Source organism: Ischnura elegans, chromosome X, assembly GCF_921293095.1.
Source record: "Ischnura elegans chromosome X, ioIscEleg1.1, whole genome shotgun sequence".
NCBI classification, from domain to species: domain Eukaryota; kingdom Metazoa; phylum Arthropoda; class Insecta; order Odonata; family Coenagrionidae; genus Ischnura; species Ischnura elegans.
In genome coordinates, this window is record NC_060259.1 from 95,382,304 (window position 1) to 95,401,760 (window position 19,457).

The 19,457-nt window shown below is 39.4% G+C and overlaps 1 protein-coding gene across 2 annotated transcripts in view; it reads right to left on the bottom strand.

Annotated features, from left to right (window-relative positions):
* LOC124171411 (pyrokinin-1 receptor-like) overlaps positions 1 to 19,457 on the bottom strand; it is a 210,267-nt gene that overhangs the window by 57,354 nt on the left and 133,456 nt on the right. For both annotated transcript variants that reach the window (XM_046550585.1, XM_046550584.1), the window contains exon 2: positions 14,792 to 15,009. In XM_046550585.1, the coding sequence (XP_046406541.1) occupies positions 14,792 to 15,009 (218 nt within the window). The remainder of the gene's footprint in view (positions 1 to 14,791; positions 15,010 to 19,457) is intronic.

Below are 19,457 nucleotides of genomic sequence, written 5' to 3' on the forward strand. Positions count from 1 at the left end.
CTCCCATTACCTTATCGAGCGGAAAATTGGCTAAATCCCTTTACTTCCGATGACATTTAATTAATCATTCCGTAGTTACCCTCAATGGGGAACTTGCATGGGTCGTCGATTGCTATAAAAACTATTTTGAACAGGTAAAATGGATACATTAGCTCGCAAAAATGCCTAAAGTTTCTCCATTTATCATCGAAAGAAATAAAAAACTGACTTTAAAATCGAGAAAAGTTTCTCTGAGCCGACCACTGCGCGAAGACACCCGAGCTTTGCCGAAGCAATTCGTGACGTCATAGGTGCCTAAACTGCCGTCGGGAGTCGGGAAATACATTGAGCGCGTGCTGTAAACATTGTTTTGAGGGAGGATTTAGCCGCTCATCGTCACTTGTGTGTGTGCTGTTATGCTTGGTAAGTTTTCTTAATGCTTTTATGCCACGATTATTACTTGGGATCCAAAAAATGCGACATCAGGATGATGAAGTACAAGCGTTTCACTTCGGATGTTTCAGTTATCAGAAAAATGGATGATAACGTTGTCGCTTGTTCGAGTAGTACACCTGAAATTCATCTACATCTACAAACTACCCCGCAAGCCGCCCAAAAGGCGTGTGGCAGGGGGTAGTAGGACACCAGCCTTTTTTTAGGGCACTAAAAATTTATGCCACGACCCTCATGGAATTTGTTATGACAAATTATTGCTATACGTCGCCGGAAAATTGAGATGTAAAAGAAACTTGTAATTCTGGAGGATAACGATCGCAAGCTTACGAGCCGTGCTGTTGAATTTAGCAACGCCGTATTAGCGGAGGAGGTAATCCTATCCGCCCTACGGTGGTCCGATTCTCATCCTGCTAAAAATTTATCACGATTACTTAACTGAAGAGCCTTAATCACAGATAAAACAGCTTAACTCCCGTGAAAAAAGATAATCTGTTGTTCTGCATTCTTTTCAAGTAAGAAGAGGCTTTGGATAGCTAATGCTAATTCAGAGAGTACCAGAAAATCACTTTCTTTAATTATGAAAAACAACTTTTAGGCATTTATTTATAATAAGCAATGAAAAGTTAAAGAAACACGATAAATGCATTTTTTGCTAAAAGAAACTCTTATTTTATGATAATGTGACAAATTTTAACCATTTCATTGGTTTCACGAGTGCAGCAAAGCAGTCTGCACACAATTATCATGTGAGATCGCGAATTGGTTCCGCTGCCGAAACACACACAAGCTACACCCTATATTATTGATAGAGGTAAATCCATAAACGATATACTAGCACATACCATAAAAATATAGAGGGAAATAGGCAAATACAATTATCAAAAACTGGAAGTCACTACCATTCTTATAATCATCACGTACAACTTACAATAACAGAGCTAGTTATGATGAAAACAACTATTTATTCACTGATTTAAAGCCTTAAATATCCCACGCAAGTGACACAGGTGACCTTTCTCGCTACTTTTCGTTGATATAACAGAAAAAAAAACTTCACATACAGTTTTGATCTTGATAGCTTGGTCATGAAATGTCATATCTACGGTGAACAGTGGAGGTGAACACGCCACTGAGAATTTTTACACTGCTGTTAAACATTTATCGATAGCGTAATAGCACTTTTTACAGTTAAATCACGATGGAACACTAATAATTACAACTCTTGGCCGATAATTTTCAACCTTGTCAAACTTTGTGCATTATAACCACTGGCACTGTGATTATTAGCATTAGCTTAACGGGAGTTGTCGTTACGTTAAAAATAGCACTATTTTGGCATGGAAGATGTTCCCTAGAAATCTCCAATCAGCGAGCAAAAGGTGTATTGAGTGGAATTTACCCCATAATACAAGCACAGGCAGTCCTAAACGACCAATTTTCCGGCACCTACAAATAAATGGATGAAGTTATTGAATATAAAAGCAAAGCGGGCATTAGAAATCATAAAAATTGCTCTAATGACATGCTTAAATGATTGAGATGCCGTCGATAATATCAATTTACAATTAACGTATCCCCCTTCCAACGGCCGTGGCTCAGACTCCTACAACTATGTTATTTAGGTGTTATAAAATTTTGGTTTAACTGCTCCAGTTTTATATTTTATGCCCTTACTCAGATATTAATATTATAAATAGTACAAAATATGAGGGATTCCGGGCCTCTATCGTCGGATATTTTGCTTTAAATTGAAAATAATCAAAACGTCTCGCAAATGAAGCTCTCACAACTGCTCGCAACTATCAAAATCAATAACAACAATTACTTCGTGTGATGTTTTGGCACCTATGACGTCGTTTTATGAGGTTTCGTCGGCAATTTCTTGGGGGGTGAGGGAGTTTTTGGCGCGCTTTAAAACTCGTTATATTTATCATTGAATATCTCGCGAAAGAAAACTCAGATTATCATTCGGTTTTCTTCGTTGAATTCAGAAAATAATTTTCTGTCCGCCAACGAAATTTAATAAATTCATGCAAGTTCTCCATTCTTCCTGATTATATGAATGTGGTGATGAAATCGGTATGGAATTGACACATCCTTGGAGATATGCTACACGCAATGCAATTGAGTAATGTGTGGTGCAAATATCCCGGGAGTGCTCAAGCAGTTATCAATGGCAGCCATTTTCTGGTAAATGCCAAGTTACTTCAATGAAATGAACAATGTGGTAAATAATTTACATAGAATACCGCATGTATTAATAGATAGCGCAGGTGATAGATGTATTAATGCTGTGTTATGAGGGATCACGTAGTCTATTGCAAGATTCGTTGAAGAGTAAAAGAAACTTCGCCTTGTGCATTCCACACCCAATTTTTCCCGAACGCGGCTCAAGCTAAGCGCGTCATTGGCTACGTTAGAGAGAATGGGCAGTCCATTTCCTTTCATACTGCGAGGTGAGTGAGGGAAGGGGGGAGGGATATCGGTGAGAATGGAGGAAAGGGTTGGTCATGGCCATTGGCATCGAAGGCCACTCGTCAAGTGGAAGCGTTGCGAGAGAGCATTATCCAGAGGGGCTCTGTCACCCACCGCGAATTTAAACGAGTTTACAAAAGTCACCGGTCGCGTCGCTGAAGATATGGTGATGAAATCGGTATGGAATTGACAGCATCCTTGGAGATATGCTACACGCGATGCAAATGTGTAATTCGTGGTGCAAATATCCCGGGAGTGCTCAACCAGTTATCAATGGGAGCCATTTTCTGGTAAATGCCAAGTTACTTCAATAAAATGAACTATGTGATAAATAATTTACATAGAATACCGCACGAAATCGGAGTCAACACTACTGCTGGTCGAAACTTCACTAAACCTCTGGGACGAAATGAAACACATTATGTTTAGCTCCGGAGTGACCATGTGCTTCAGCTTCGATCAGTTTAGCTTCGACCCACTCACCGGCAACGAAGCATGGTTGAATAAAGGAGAGGCTCGGCTTGCCACCATTAGAGGCTTGGGGCACTCATACTTTTTATCACCAGCAGGAGAACGGAAAACGCAAACCGGCCATTCGAATTTTAAGCTTAATGTTTTCACCTCCCCACATTCTGTCATAAAATAGGTCGAAACTATTTCCTCTTATCCCCCTCCACTCAACTCATGGGATTGAAACTTAACTATGAGCAGCGCGGAGTTTAAATTAATTTAGTTTCATTTACTTTTGATCCTGGGTGTAAGATTTCGTTTCGGGTCGAAAATAAACTCCTTGGTGATTTTAAATTCGTGCGGGAACGAAAGTAAACATAGGCCTCGTATTTTCGTTTCCCTCCGGGTTGAAACGAAACATTTTCGTTTCGTTTCAATTTCCATCCCTGCTTTTATGGTGACATAAATGTAGCTTGTGTGGGGCGGATTCTGGTGTCTTCTTACTTCGTCAAATATGCTAGTTTCTGATTAGAAACTAGAGAAAGAGAGAATGACGATGAAATATATCTTTTTGAGCCCTTTCTAAGTCATTTAAATATTTTTTGTTAACAGAGTAGACTTTGCCTTCGTGTATCTTTGCCAAACTCTTCGCAACGCTTGTCAAACTCATCCATTAAAGCCTGCAGCCCCCTCACTGACTGGCTTATCAACGCCTGGTCAAATAAACTGATTTCGACTTCAATCCCTCCACTTCAACACAAGGTTCCTACTCATCCTACGCCTATCTCTCTACCATATCCTCTGCGCACACGTTAAAGAGCAATGGCGATAGTGGACAGCCTTGTCTCACTCCTTGGCCAAAGCTTTCCCACCCTGGTTCTCCAACTGTTACTTTCACTTGCGAAGTAAGGGCCATTTGCAGACTGCAAGAAAGCACCTATACCTTCATCAACGCCTATTTTCTTGAGAATATCCATTCACCCAATTCACTCGTCCTGGTCATATTTTAGCTTCCCCTCCACCAAGGACCTCATTATTGCTATTAAATCTCGAGTTCACTTCCCTTTTCTAAAACCAAACTGATCCTCACCCAAATACTCGTTTACCCTCCTCTTTATTCGTCTGTTTTATATCTTCAATACGACTTTCGCTGCGTGCGACAATAGGCTAATGGTCCCATAATATGTACATTCTACAGCTTTCTTGTTTTTCGGTAGCGGAATCAAAACCGTCTTCACGAATTCCTCCGGCTAACACTCCTCCTCATAGATCCTGCGTACTAGATCGAAAAACCTTTTCGTTCTATCCCTCCCTAGATTCTTCAGAAGCTCACATAAGATACGTCCACGCCCACTGCTTCCCTAACCCCCGTATCAAGAAGGGCACCCGCGATTTCTGCGTCTAAAATCCCCTCCTAGATTATCCTCCTCCACTGCACTTTCCTCCTCTAGAGTCTCGTCGGCCTGTTCCTTCCATTATACTGATCCTCCACGTAATCATTCCATCTAATCTGTACCTCTTCTCGCTCGGTTAACATCCTTCTATCGTTAGCCTTAATTTTGACAAGGCTTGCTCCCTTTTGCCGCTCGATATCGACGTAACGTTGGCATACAACGCGCCTATCTCTCCGTCTTTCTGATACTGATGCCTTTTTCTTCTCCATTTAATTTTTCTCGATGCAGGGAACGTCTCCCGCCCTTTGCGAACGGGTCCCGTTCAACGAGTGTCCAATTTATAATTTGGTAATTTGATTTTCCTTCATGTTTTCAGAGAAGTGAAAGTTGGTAGGGTTTCCCCCTTCCACTCCAACAGTGTTTTTTATGTGACGCCTTGCATGGACTACCTCTCGTGTGCTTGCTACCATTCGACCTAGCTGGCGTAGGTGGCCCTACCGCGAGTAATTGAGAATTAATCCCGCCTGTGCAGCTCTATGGGTCATAGGAACGCGCAAGGCTTTCCACTGTGATAAGGTTTTACTCCAAGGGAAAGCATAAGATATGTGTGGGCTCATTAAAACCCATGTAAGTAATTTCTGACTTAGAACAGATATAATAAATTGCATCTCAGTTTCATTGTGTAGCTACATAAATAATTGTCATACTAAGGATTTATTAGAATTGTTTACTACAGCAGGATTTTTTCAGATTTAATTAATGCAAATGAATGACTGAACTTAATCCACCAAAAGAGCTTAACGGATGTCATATGACCTCTTTTTTAAAACTTAGGTGCCAACTTCTGAAGTAGTTAAGCTTAAGTTATGACGACAAAGATCATGCAACGGTGTCAAGAAAATTCAGTATTCTCTTGTCCTTAGTATTCAAGGCAATGGATATACGACGTTTTATCATCCTAATAATCGCACTGTGTGCTTTGACTATGGCTGAAAATAATAACGTATTACGTACAAAGTGAAGTTTTTATCCTATCCAGCTATTCCTATTTGTGCCGGAAACCAAGAACTTATTTAAGGCAGATAGATCGTAAAGAAAAAATGAATAAAAGTCATTTTTAAACCCCGCATATATTCACGTTTATTGAAAATAAAAACATGCTTTCAACAAGAAAATAGAAACATGCTTAAGCCACCGCTTATTTCCTTAATCAGCAATAACCTTTTTCATAGGCACTAATGATTTCTCTGATTTCACTCGCCTCTCATTTGTAGGAAGTCGGGTATAACCAGCCCAGTGCAACTCCCCGACCCTGGTAATGCTAAGCGATGTCACCCTTTCTGTCGCCCGGCGATGGTTTTAAACGTAGATGGCAGCACTAAAACTAGCCCGTTTATTTACCTGGTTAGGACATAAAGGAAATGGACAACGTGAATTTATATTTTAATAAATAAAAGTTCGTAGCATTTTTACACAAAATTTGTGGGAAAGTGCTACGATATTTTATTTATTTAAATGTATCTAACTTCCACCAATTGAAGCCTGAATCGGTTGAACTTATGAATTTATATCTTTTAATGCTGGCTTATGCACTGAAACGTATTTTCAAAATCACAAATTTTTGTTCTCTTAAATGAATGCGTGGAGAACCATGAAATAAGCCACCGAACATGACATTCTCTGCCTAATTGCATTCCGTCTGCTAGGCTCCATAAAGATCAATCAACGGCATCAATCAAGTGCAAACTCTTGCAAATGGGATTATAGCTAATGATTATGTCAACAGCTTACCAGTTGAATTCATCTTTCTGAGTTGTAAGCACGTTAGTCCGATTCAAGGAGATGTATTATGCTATGAAACAGCGCCAGACTGGAGGTGATTTTATTTAATCAACTTATGTTATAAAAGAGGTGCTAAAAATTTTAATCCTTTAAATATCGAATCAAGTCCTGAATAGCATTTTCAACACACAATATTTATTTTCTGCGATAGAAATGTGGAAAAACCTAAGTGTAGGCCCACGAACTTCGCATTTAGTATATCACTAAATATCATCTGCTTACATTTCATTAAGTCAATCAACAATGTATAATTAAGTACAAACCGCACGGAACTGAACAGCAGTTAATACTCATTTCAACAGTTTATCAGTGAAATTCATCTTATGAGTGGTGAACAGGTAACTCCATTTCATAGTATATGTAATACTATGAAAGTGTACGCTAGACTGAAAATTGCACGTTATAGTTGTTTTACTAATCGAGGCGTAAGGAACAGAGTAAAATTATATGGCCCTATCTTATATACTAGCTTTAAATGCCTTATTTCAACAGGAATACCGACTTCCAATAAAGATTCTCTTTGCGGTAGTAAAAAAGTTTAAGATTGAAAATCTTATGGGATTGATATGGAAATGTCAACGAAGTCAATCCTATTGCAAGGAATTCGTCCTTTCTCTCAAAAGAATAAAGAACCTTCATCGAGAAAATTTCCTTATGCAACGCACTCGCTATCTCAAGAAAATTGATCGTTCTAAAGTAGCTTCAATGTCCAAAAGTATGCTGAAAAAAGATCTCTCCTGTACAATCAGCATAAAACTCCTTAGATGCTTCGGGCTAGCTACAGTACTGCCATCTACATGAATAATTTCTCTTCAGCGACAATAGCGACGACGGGTGAAGTTTTAAGTGCCCAGTCCTTATTATTCTAAGTCCGTGGGTATGACCCATGCTACTTTCTCCCTAGGCGAAGGTAAATTTTTCGCTTTCCTTCATTTTACGGCTGTCTCCATTTCGTGAAATTAGACGTGTGTGTGAGACGTACGACTTGTTGCGTGTGTATCATACAGTTGTCACCTGTGTGGTTCGACGCGAAGTTAAGTTCGATCCACGCCGCACAGGAGAGTTTATTTTCAATGTTGTGATATGCCTAAAATTTATTTTAGAGGAATTAAATAGCTTTTCAAAAAGTTACAAAAATAAATGAAGCATTCCATTGATAATATTTTCAAAAAATGAACTAATGAAGTTTATTGTGGAGAAATAAGTAAAATTCATTGAATGAGCCATCTATTTTTCTGAGTCAAAAGCATTGTTTTAGGGATAGTACCAACATCTTTACCTTTATCAAAAGCTATAATTTTCTGTAATAGTCATATATGTATCATGAATGAGTGCTATTGTGTCATTATCGATCAATGAGTGTTTTACAGTGTTCTTGAACACAATTTGACAGGTTCGTAGTTATTTCGGGAATTTTCCGTAAGTTTCATCCACTGAATTTTGTCAAATGCAAAAAATAGTTGTTATTTACGTATAGAGGACAAAAAAGCCCGCGTTTGTCCTACCATGTTGATGTGTATATCGAATGCTTCATTTTTCATTTAATAAGGTGTTTTTTGCAGCTAATTTGGTTTTTAATCGCTCTTCCGATTACTCCTACATAATCAATGGAAAAACAACCTCTCATGCTTTTTACGTCGCATTTTAACGTCCTTCATACTGTTGTAAACGAGTTTCAAGTTTTCAGTTGACCATGTTTAATGACTAAACCCTTCTTACGATATCATGAAGCGCGTGTGGAAAACCTCGCAGCGAATGTGACTTTGATTGCAGCATAACTATTTGATACGGTAAGGTTGATATCCTATGAAATATGAATACTATTACATGTCGGTCACTAAAATCCCATTTTTGTCTTCTTTACTCCACCAGAAATTGACTCTCTCTCTTCAACCAACATGATAGTCTATCTGTTTTTTATTCAAGATCATGTTTTTCAAATGCCAACTAAAAAGACCAATGTTTGATCCTTTTTGGTGCAGCAATCGGCAAACGAAGCACCTGAGTGCGGGTAATCATTCGCTCCACGGTCGCAAATTCAAGCATATTTTTGCACGGATGTTGTTGAGATTCCGCTCATATTTTGGGAACAAAATCGAGTCGTGGGAAGCCGATCAAAATCAGCTATCATCACTGAGTGGATTGCACGATTCGTGCGGGAGACCGGAATACTCCAACGCTCTCTCATGGGCCTGAGGGATGATCGTGGTCAGCGAATAGGAGAGAGAGGTTTTCAAACAATAAGGCAATGTGGGTAAAAAAAATGAACTCGCTGGATGGGAAACTGGAAGGCCATGCTTCTTTTTTTACGCAATTTTTCTGTTAATGCTCTCTTTACATGTTTCGTTTTGTAAGCATTGATGAAGGCGGCGAGCCAAATGTGTACCTTCCTCATACTGGCGTCCTTCTAATCATAGATATTATTATTTCTGTTCATAGAATTATTTCTAATTATAGATAAAATTATTTTCATGCTTGGTGGTAACTTGAGGTGCATTTCTCTTTGCAAACTACGCGCGTTGTCAAAAACTCACGAAAGTTGAATCTTGAAATAACGAAGTGAATAAGACACATCAAGGATGTAAATTTTCCGGAGAGAAGAAGGAATTAGGATTATTTTCAAGTTTGAGATTAATAAAATGTTGAAAAGGGTCTACCCTTGTTAATCATAGTATTTCAATATAATCACGTTAAGTTGTAAAAGAATAATTTGCCTCAAAGAAAGTCCACTTGAGCAAGATGTTGGCGTTGCTTTAACGAACATCTCACGCACGGTGAAAAGGGCGCAGCTAGCGTGGCGGAGTTAAGAAAGATTACGAATTTAAAATATCTTCGCAGAGTTTATTCCTTCTTAAGACTATTTTATCAGTTATTTAAGTGGTTTTTATCAACTAATGTTAGATGTTGCAATAATGTATGTATAAAGACGTGAATGCATCATTGGGAAAGGAGATCAATTAGCAAGTTTTACATAGGACATTTGCCCTTTCCATGGTCTTAAAAATAGAAAATAAGTTTCTGGAGTATGTGGATTCCGCATTTTGTCCTGTGTCACCTTTTCCTGTGAATTCTAACTAATTGTTTAATCTAAAATGTTACCTCCTCCCCCTTTTTTCACTAGGAAAGAAAGTGTTCGATATGAAATTTCTTTATTTTCAATTTTAACGCATTTTTAATAACAATTGAAAAATAATGTGCATAGCTTGTGGAGGTGTTTGCACCGCGGTTTCCAATCGGATAGAGAGAGAGAGAGGTGTCAATATGGAGCGATAGGAGTGTGTCGTCTAGGAGAGATGGCTCGTGTTGTCGATTGCCAGTGCCGGAGTGCATTCATTCGCGTGGGGGAGGGAAGCGGCTGGCGCATCGTCGGAAATGATTGCCCTGCATGCGGTTGGCCGCGATTGAGGAGGTGACGTGGTCGTGCCAGCCAATGGCATGTGCTCTGCACCTTGAAGAGGAAGAGATGACTTCTTGTATCGTCTCACGAATTTTGTTGCTTGATCTCTAGCGAGGCTTATTATGTACTAATAGAAAAATAGGTTTATATTTCAAAATTCATCAACTCTTGATTTACTTTGTGGTATTCAATTATAAGTTTTTCTGGATATCAGATAATTACTTATACCACTTATTTTATATATATTTTTTATTTATGATTTGCGCCTGAAGATGATGATAATTCATTGAAACCTGGGTTGCGCTCTGATAAAAAATAAGTGGCATAAGTAATTGTCTAATATCCAAGAAAACTCAATCTAGTTTACCTTTGCTTACCGAAACAGAAATTACCTAGTTGACTCCATAAGTATTCATGAAACGGGAGTTTCAATGCAAAAAATATAGAGCCTCACCGTTGAAGGATGTCAATTACATTGAAGAGCGCAGAGAAATTACTGGGCTCCGGTAATATATTGTCGTATGGTATTATAAGGAGGCGACCTGCAGCTTAGATACTTTGCACCGCGAGGGATGGATTTGGGGAGGAAGCGAGCGCGGGTGTTGGCCTGCTCTTCAATGAAAGGCGCCAAACGAGCCTCGGTTTGACTTCCCATCCGACGTAGCAATCATGCAAGGATCGGCCAACCCTGGGGAAAATATCATCCTCCGCCGAGATTTGGACCCAGTTGGACGCACGGAGCGTGAAAGCGGGACGGACACAGCAAACCGATCCCCGAAGTATCCAATCACGAAGAAGGATACATCTTAGAAGCGAAGAATATCTAAGAAAGGGTCACCAAGGGGACAGCCGCATTATCGAAATTACTGCTGTATAATGCAAAATTTTATTGCCTTTCCATGCAATAAAAAGAAGAGAAATAGAATGAAATAGCTGCATAGAAGGTAATAAATTTTCGGTTTCTCTCAATTTGCTAATCTCCTCATAAAAATGATCACTTTCGCCATCACAAAATGTCGTAGAATTTAATATCAGTTTGAAGAAGTAATGAGCAATGTAGTATCTGGTACTCCTCAGTAGAATCTGTGAATTCACAAGTTTTCCGTGCGTCAAATATGAGTGTAAAAATACTTATAGTCTTCCTAAGCATGTAATTGTGCAAGCATATGGAGTGATTTATTTCTCCACGTGATTAACGATAACATTGTTCAAGTAATGCAATAAAATTTTTAATTTCAATATAAATTGGTTAGCGATTGTTCAGTCAAAATTAGAACATTTGTGTGGCGTGGGCGAATTTTATAAGCTTGTAATTGGCATGAATTATTCTAATGAAAATTTTGTGGAAAAACAATGGTTCTTAAAACAATTAATTGATGAGCGGCATATTTTATTTTACGATGATCAGAAACTGCCAGTATCATTTTTTATCCAGATATGATACCATGGAAATCTCTATATTTTATAACTGGAAAAGGTGGCATTGCTGTGAAAGTGAATGTTATTTTGTTTTGAAGGGGATTAAATTGGATATTTCAGCACATTCCAGTCAACAAAGTCACCATCATTTTGATATGCAATGCATGGCATTTTTTAAACCTCGCAACACCTAAATTACGGGCGTGTGTGGAACGCAGAATAATCTCCAATGAAACTCTTTTATCCGGTATAAATTTTAAAGGTATTTGATGAGTATATTCATCAATCCATGAATATTTTGCGTTTATTGTGAGTAGTTTACCTAATGAACTTCAAGTTTAAAAAATCCCAGGATCTGACGTTTTAGGAGACTCATTTTTTGTTTCATTGAATTGGGTGCGGAGAGGCAGAAGAGTTATTTTCTATCGTGTGTTTAATAAGTCTTGTATTTCGGGGAAATGGGCTCGGTATTGCCTGATTGCATGTAAATGCTGGTCAGTGATTTCACTTTTCACATGATACCCAATTACGAAATGTGATGTTAGGTACCGGCAACGGCTTTTGCTTCCTGCCACATGGGTTAACGTATTGGTAGAATTCTGCAAACGAAAAACCTCCTGCTAATTTCCGTCACTTTGCCAAGCATAGCACGTAATATTTGAATATGGCCACTTAAAGTTTGAGGCATCGACGCTATCCCCGTGACGTGAGTTTTAGAGTGGCGTGCGTGGCCGGTAGCAATTACGGCAGTTTACCGGACGAGTGTGTCGCTTCATTCCCGCAGATTGGCGGATATTTTGCTCGAGATAGGATAATTTGTGAGCGGAGGAGAAGTAAAGGAATGTTTTGTGGTCGCAGGTGGCGCAGCGAGTCGTGGTGACCTCAGCGGCGGCCCTACGTTGAAGTTTCCTCTGAGCGGTGGAATAATGGCCGAGTGGCTGCTCATGAGCGTCATTTCGTTGACGAGGCTCCTCGAACGCTTGGAATCCCCACCGCTCATTTCCCTCCGAAACAAACCAACAATTTGAGTGCACTGGACGTAATTGCGAGTGATTAAATGGAATCACACATCAACGGCGAAGTTTAAGTAGACACAGTAACTTCACATAATGATTTCGATCTTATACAGGGTGTCCCATTTATCTTGACCACCCGAAATAACTTTTTGTCCAGATGTAAATTGAAAAATCTGTCAAGCAAATTTCCATTAGCCGTCAGGGGGACATTAATCAGCATGATTTCCTTCCTTGTAGCTTTGTTATTTATAAAGATATGAATACCGGTATGTCTCTTTTGAAGGGCACCCTGTATTTTTTATTCGGTAATTCATTTCCTCTCCTAAAGAATTATTCAAAAATGTTGCACAGTGGACCATTGAGATAAACACAACGTTATAAAAACATGAGTAACTCGTCCACTTACTGTGGACAAGTTTCTTATGACTGGTGTGCATTTTACTGTGTTTTCATTTGTTCACCGTCAACGGCAACAAGTGGAGTAGTTCCAATACCCGCGTACATGCACTAAGCACTAGAGATTCAGTCACTTTTCATACCACTGAGTTTATGTTAATGGTCCTCTGTTCTACATTTTTGAATAAGTCTGTAGGAGAGCTGATTAATGCCCTCGTGACGGCTAATGAACATTTGCTTTACACATTTTTGAACTTTCATCTGGACAAAAAGTTATTTCTGGTGGTCAAGATAAATGGGACTCCCTGTATATCGTCAAATTAATTTTGTACAATATCAGAGGCATATCTTGGATGTGGGAAATTTAATATACGTTCTCTGATTTCAGATTAGAAAGTGTTTTTTGCATTTTGTTGGAGCTTATTATATTATAACTCGTCACATTTTTTGTACCATGGGAATCTATTCTACGGATCGAGGTCACTGATATGCCTTAAATGTGGCATTTTATATCACTTTTGTTGGTTTCAATGAATTTCAAGTTAGTATTAAATTTGACTGATAAGTGTTTCCTTCGCTAAATAACTGATGGACATAAGTCGAATCTGCAGAAGGCATTAATTCATTGCACATATGAAACCACAGGAGATCTCTAAGGGCCTTCCTAAGAAATTTAGGACGTAATAATAAAGTTTGAATGAGGTACTTAACTCTAAATTTCAAGAGAATTAAACCTCTACCATACCCATTTCCAGTATTTGTGTTTCAGAATCCCAAACTTTTTATGCTCACGTATAATTGGGTGTTTTTTTATGCAAATCAATGCTAAATGGTTTATCTGAGGATTATCCTTACCAAAATTTCACACTGATGTTGAAAATTGTAATAGTAAGTTTTCAAGTCAGTATTGAAATGAAATGATTTTAAAGAAGAGATTAGGAAAGCCTCATTCTTTTAATATCAATTTGATCGATTAGCAAAATTGTAACTCATCTATGGATATGTGAATATAATTTTCTTGGAAATCATAATCACTTCATTCGTAAAAAGTTCATTGTTATTTCAAAAACTTCGTGGGAAGGCCCTGAAAGGTTGGTTGATCTTGTGGTCGAATAGGGCACTGCTTTATTTTGAGTCACTTACAATTGTCTGCCAGAAAAATTTATTCAGTTGAGTTCCATTTTATTTGTTATTTACGTTTAATTGAAAATTATTGAAACCTCCTTAAGTATTTTTACGGATGTTACATGTTAGTCCAGTCAAAATGTAGTTTTGCGTGAAAAGTTTTGGCGTACTTCCAATTTCTTTTCTCTCAATGTTTTTTGAGTCACTGCATCTGATTTTGAGGTTCCTTAACAAAATTTTGTGACGCAAAATTGCAAATATTGGCAAAACCTTGCTAGCTTTTGGATTTTTTATAAAGCGGAATTTATCAACATTTTACCAACTGATACTCATTTATGTTACCACAAAAACCTTCTTTCAGCGAAATTCCTTTAATAGGCTACCGACGATTGTGTTTTCAGTAATAGATAATTTATTCTTAAACATTTTCAGCGCTGAATCCCTACCTCCATTTTCTCCATCGACGAGTAAAATCCTGTATTAAATTGGCGCTAGAGCCCAAAAGGTTTATCGGATATAAAAATTTAGCTGTTGAAATTGATATGAAATATTTTTTCGTTTAATTTGAAGCAGAATGCTTACCATGAAAAGTTGATTGCCTCCGAGTTATTAAACAAAGAGTTATGAATGACTATTTGTGGATATTTTTAGGATGATGCGTCACAGCATGTTGTTAACAAACCTCGGGCTCGGATTGAGTAACTCAGAAGACGGGGAGAAAGACAAAGTACCCGCGTTCTTTGATTCATGTTGGCGACATCATGACTGGTTGTTTGGGGATATCTCTTCGTCATGGGTGAGCGTGCGGGGCTTTGGATGGATTGGGTTTGGTGCTGCCGTACCTTGAAGGCTTCTCGGAATTTGTGCGACATGATGTGGTAGAGGACGGGGTTGACGGTGGTGGACAAGTAGTAGAGGACGCCGGAGACGTAGGTGAGGGCTTGGTAAGCCGTGATCACGTCCGGCGTGGTCTTGCCCTCGCCTCCGTAGCCGTAGATGGCGAGGAGACGCTGCGCGTGGAACGGCGCCCAGCATATGAAGAAAGCCACCACCACGGCAACTGCGGAAAGAAAGCAAGCATCAATGAATCACCCAAGGGGCGGATCCAGGATTTCTTTCTGGTGGGTCACAAGCAAGGCCGTATCCAGAATTTTGTTCTGGGGGGGGCCACAAGGATACCTTGTAATACACAACAAACGCAATGATATTGGGACCGTATTAAAAATCTTGCACATTTTTTGAAAGGTCTGGGGAGGGCACGTGCCCCCGTGCCCCCCTAGATCCACCCAAGAATCACCCGAATATTTGTGGGAAGATATGAAGTAAAACACTCTGCACTTTCCGCACAAAACTTTATTAAACTACAGTCGACATGATTCGCTGCACTGCAGCGTTGTCAAGACTCATCTATTTCCTCCCCTCTCACTATTAGTCTTGATAATGTTGCACTGCAGCGAAACATAACGACAGTAGTTAAAAAATTTTTATGTGGAAAGTGCAAAGTGTTTTACTTCATATCTCATAATGGATCTCCACAAAGTAACTGCCTCATCCATCCAATTCATTTGTGGGAAGGGAAGTTTTTCTGGACCGTGAATTTTATTTTGAATGATACGACCATCATGAAGCCAACAAGTTTCAAGTTCAATTGATCTAAAAATTTCTAGCATTTTCATCCTGGATTGACTCCGAGTTCATGACACCCGACACCATGAACCTCGGTAAATTGTCATAGGGAAGAAACACATTGTGCCGTGTCGTGGGTCCGGAAAGTGGCACGAAAAGCCGTAAGTCCAGGGTTTACGTCTGGGTCCTGCGGAATGTTTTTCCATGGCATTTGATGTGAATTCCCCTGCTGATCACGCGACAGGTTGGAAATACATCATATTTACCGCCTTGCGCGGCATTTATGCAGGTTTGAGGTGCCCGTTCATCAACCTCAGTAATATTGCTATCGGCAATGAGGAACCTGGAGATTGGCCTGCGCAGTGCCACACAAGGTCCGTGGTTTGATCCCCGTTCAGGGAAAATTTTCCCTCCGCAATGAGCGTGTAGTTTCAAGTTTCTGTTAAAGTTATAATGGAGTATATACAGGTTACTTTCTTTGATTGCCATTAACTTGTACTACGACTGGGTTTGTGAGAAATACGCGGAAATTATAATGAATAATTTCTCGGGTTCTTCAATGGGCAGATATTCTATGCTTGCTGTGAGGCGAGCTTAGCCTGCCATCGCCTAAAAAGTGAGTACAATGACGCATTATGTCCTTGAAAATGTGGCTCTCAGCATCACTGCTCTCTGGGTGGTACACAACAAGTCTTTTTGAAATGAATGCGCCAGAAATGCCTGCAATTTTCACATTGAGTCCCATCTATACTAAAAAAATTCATTGACTAAGGAATAGTTTACATTTTGGTGACGTATTATCTTAAGGTTATTAGTGCTTAATAACGATCCTAAATTTGTCCCTCCTGTTGCCATTCGTTTTTTAACTGCTTTGATTTACCGGCAGTGAAGCATTAATTGCTAGCAGGTAACTTCGATATATTTTTAATTCTTGTCTTTGAAGCGAGGAATCATTAACGAAGTCATCTACGTAATCCTATCATATTTTTTAAATTATTTTACCGGTTAAGCTAGGTTTGCTTGGAGCATTTCGCAGGTTAAGCACGCCTTTCGTCCCTCCCAACCTATTCTTTTATTAAACATAAGCCCTGCTCCCCCTCAATATATCTAATATCCTATTCTGTTCCCTTTCCGTCCCTGCTTAGCGAACATTCTTCCCTATATCACTGTTTTCAGTATCTCCACCGAGCTTCATGTAGAAACTGCCTCACCCACCATGTCCAGCACTTCGTCGCTCTTCCTCCTCTTCATCTTCTTCACCTTTTTCAATCGTCTACACACCCATATCTCGAACGCCTCCAGTCCTGTCTCGGCCTCATTCCTAAGTGTCCATGTTTTTGCAACTCCTAAGTGTCCATGTTTTTGCAACGCAAAGCGCTACACTCCAGATCAGACTATTCAATAATCCTTTGTTTAAAGTCAAACGTAACGATCCTCTCATTAGATCCATCCTGTTCATGAATGGCTCCTTTGTTATCACAATTATTTTCCTGATGTATTTACTGATGTCTTTCCTGATGTCTAAGTTTTCCCCTAATTTGCTGCCCAAATTGTTAAATTGTTCTGCCTGCTTAAGTTTTTCCCCTCTCACATTTACCTGGAGTCTTACATTCCTAGCTCGCGATGCTTTACAAATCTGCGTAACCTTGGTCGTCTTGCGATTAATTATCATACAATACTCCTCGCAACGCTTGTTCAACACATCAAATATTAGCTGCCGTCCCCTCGCTGGCTTGCTTATCGACGACTGATCATCCGCTAACCTCACTGATTTGAACATCATTCCTCCCGATTTTATTCCAGCTTCCAAACTATCCTACGCTTCTCTTACCATCTTCTTAGCGGACACATTAAAAAACAACGGCAAATGATATACAGCCTTGCCTCACTCCTCGGCACACCCAAATTCTCCGTCCGCTTTCTTCACTTGCGACGTCTGGGCTATACACAGATTACGAATGAGTCTTCCATCTCTCCATTCTACGCCTATTTTCTTGAGAATATCCATTTACTTTACCCAAGACAGTCTATGCAATGCTAGTTTCAAAATCCACGGAGCAGGCGTACACGTCCTGGTCATATTTTAGGTTTTGCTTCGCCAAGGACGTCATTATCGCTATTGCATCTCGAGTCTCATCCTCGCTCAAATACTCGTCTTCTCTCGCCTCCATTTGTCTGTTTGAGTCCCTTATTACCACTTTCGCTGCGTGCGATAGTAGGCTAATGGTCCTATAATCTCCGCATTCTACAGCTACCTTATTTTTTCAATCTTCTCCACACCCACATCTCGAACGGCTCCAGTATTTCTTCGTCCTTCTTTTTAAGTGTCCATGTTTCCGCATCGTAAAACCCTGCACCCCGGATTTGACTCTCCGCTATTCTTATCTTTTAACTCTTGTGTAAAGATTCTCTCATCACCTCTTTCTAATGCATGGACGCCTCAATTGCGAATGAAATTATATTCTCGTTGTCCTTACCGTTGCATATGTTTTCCTCTAATATGCTGTCCAAGTAGTTGAATTGCTCCATGTGATCGAGTTTGTCACCTCCTACTTTTATGTTAAATATCGTATTCTTTGTTTGCAATGTTTCGTAAAACCAGCTGAGGTGGAGACGTCTTCAAATAGTCTTTCCAAGCAATGTTAGATCAGCTTAAGAGTAATGGTGTGAAATTGATGCCGTACAATTATTCTGCAAATAAGTCTCTCCCATCAAAGTAGAGACTTGCGGGACAATATATTCAAGAATGAGTAAAAAATGTATATTATTATGGTGAGTAATGGTATAAAATGTTATTTTTGTTCCTTATTCTAAGTCTTTATCATAAAAATAATGCTGAGCATTCCTAAAAATGGTAAGAGTTCTTGTAAAATATTTTCGTAAAAAGCCGTCTTCATACTGTTTTATGGAGCAGTTAAGAACCGGGCTGCGCAATATTTACGGACTGAGCTATGGGATTATCGAGTCCATTTTCTTCCATGAGTGCAGTTTTCAATTTCACTCCGTCGGAAAATATTTTTAGAGGGCGGTGAAATATCTATTTCTAAGTACGAGGAATTATTTTTCGACATACTACCTGAGGATTATACGATTTTTTACATCCGTCGACTAACCACGTATACAACTTAAATAAAAGAGCAAATGTGAAGTCAGGATACGCCAAGCAATTGTTAGGATAGCGTGAAGCGTGAAGACAAGCTGTCTCGGTTTTGATATACCTCAATTGGGAAACGGTCAGAAATTCAATTTTTACATAGTAGATTTTGTAACCGATTGAAGGCGAGGCCTGTTATAAGTGAAAGTGAAAAAAAAGGTCTGTGAATTGTTTCGTTTTCCGAACTCAATCCTGACTAATACTCCTCTGCAGCCTATCAGATATTCATCGGAATATGCTGACGGAGCAGCTATTGTCTCTTTTTTTCCCAAATCATGGACGATTCTGAAACAGTTTCCATAATGAGCCAGTTTTGTAAATGGGAGTGGGAAAAATCGGTAACAATTCTGATAATGTTTCCTTGAAACTTCACTTGGCCGTATAAGCTTCCGCTTGGTGTGGGCGGAATATTATTAGACGTGTATGTTATTAGCGAATGTGTGCACTTCGGAACCGATGAAAAGAGTATTAAGGAATGTCTTGGTCTCAACTATGGGGTTGGTAATAATTTTTTAACTGCCCTGGGCGTTGATTCTCGTTCCCTTTTCGCCATGGTCTTCGCTTAGCCAAAGCATCTCCAATCGAAGCGAAAAATATCTCCGCGATTATTTTCGTTCTTTTCGCCCCACCAATCGCTTCATTTCGGGTAACTTCGTTCTCTTGGCGAAATACTGTGACGTCAGCAACGACGAATTACCCATAAGTCAATGGGAATGAAATAGTTTCAG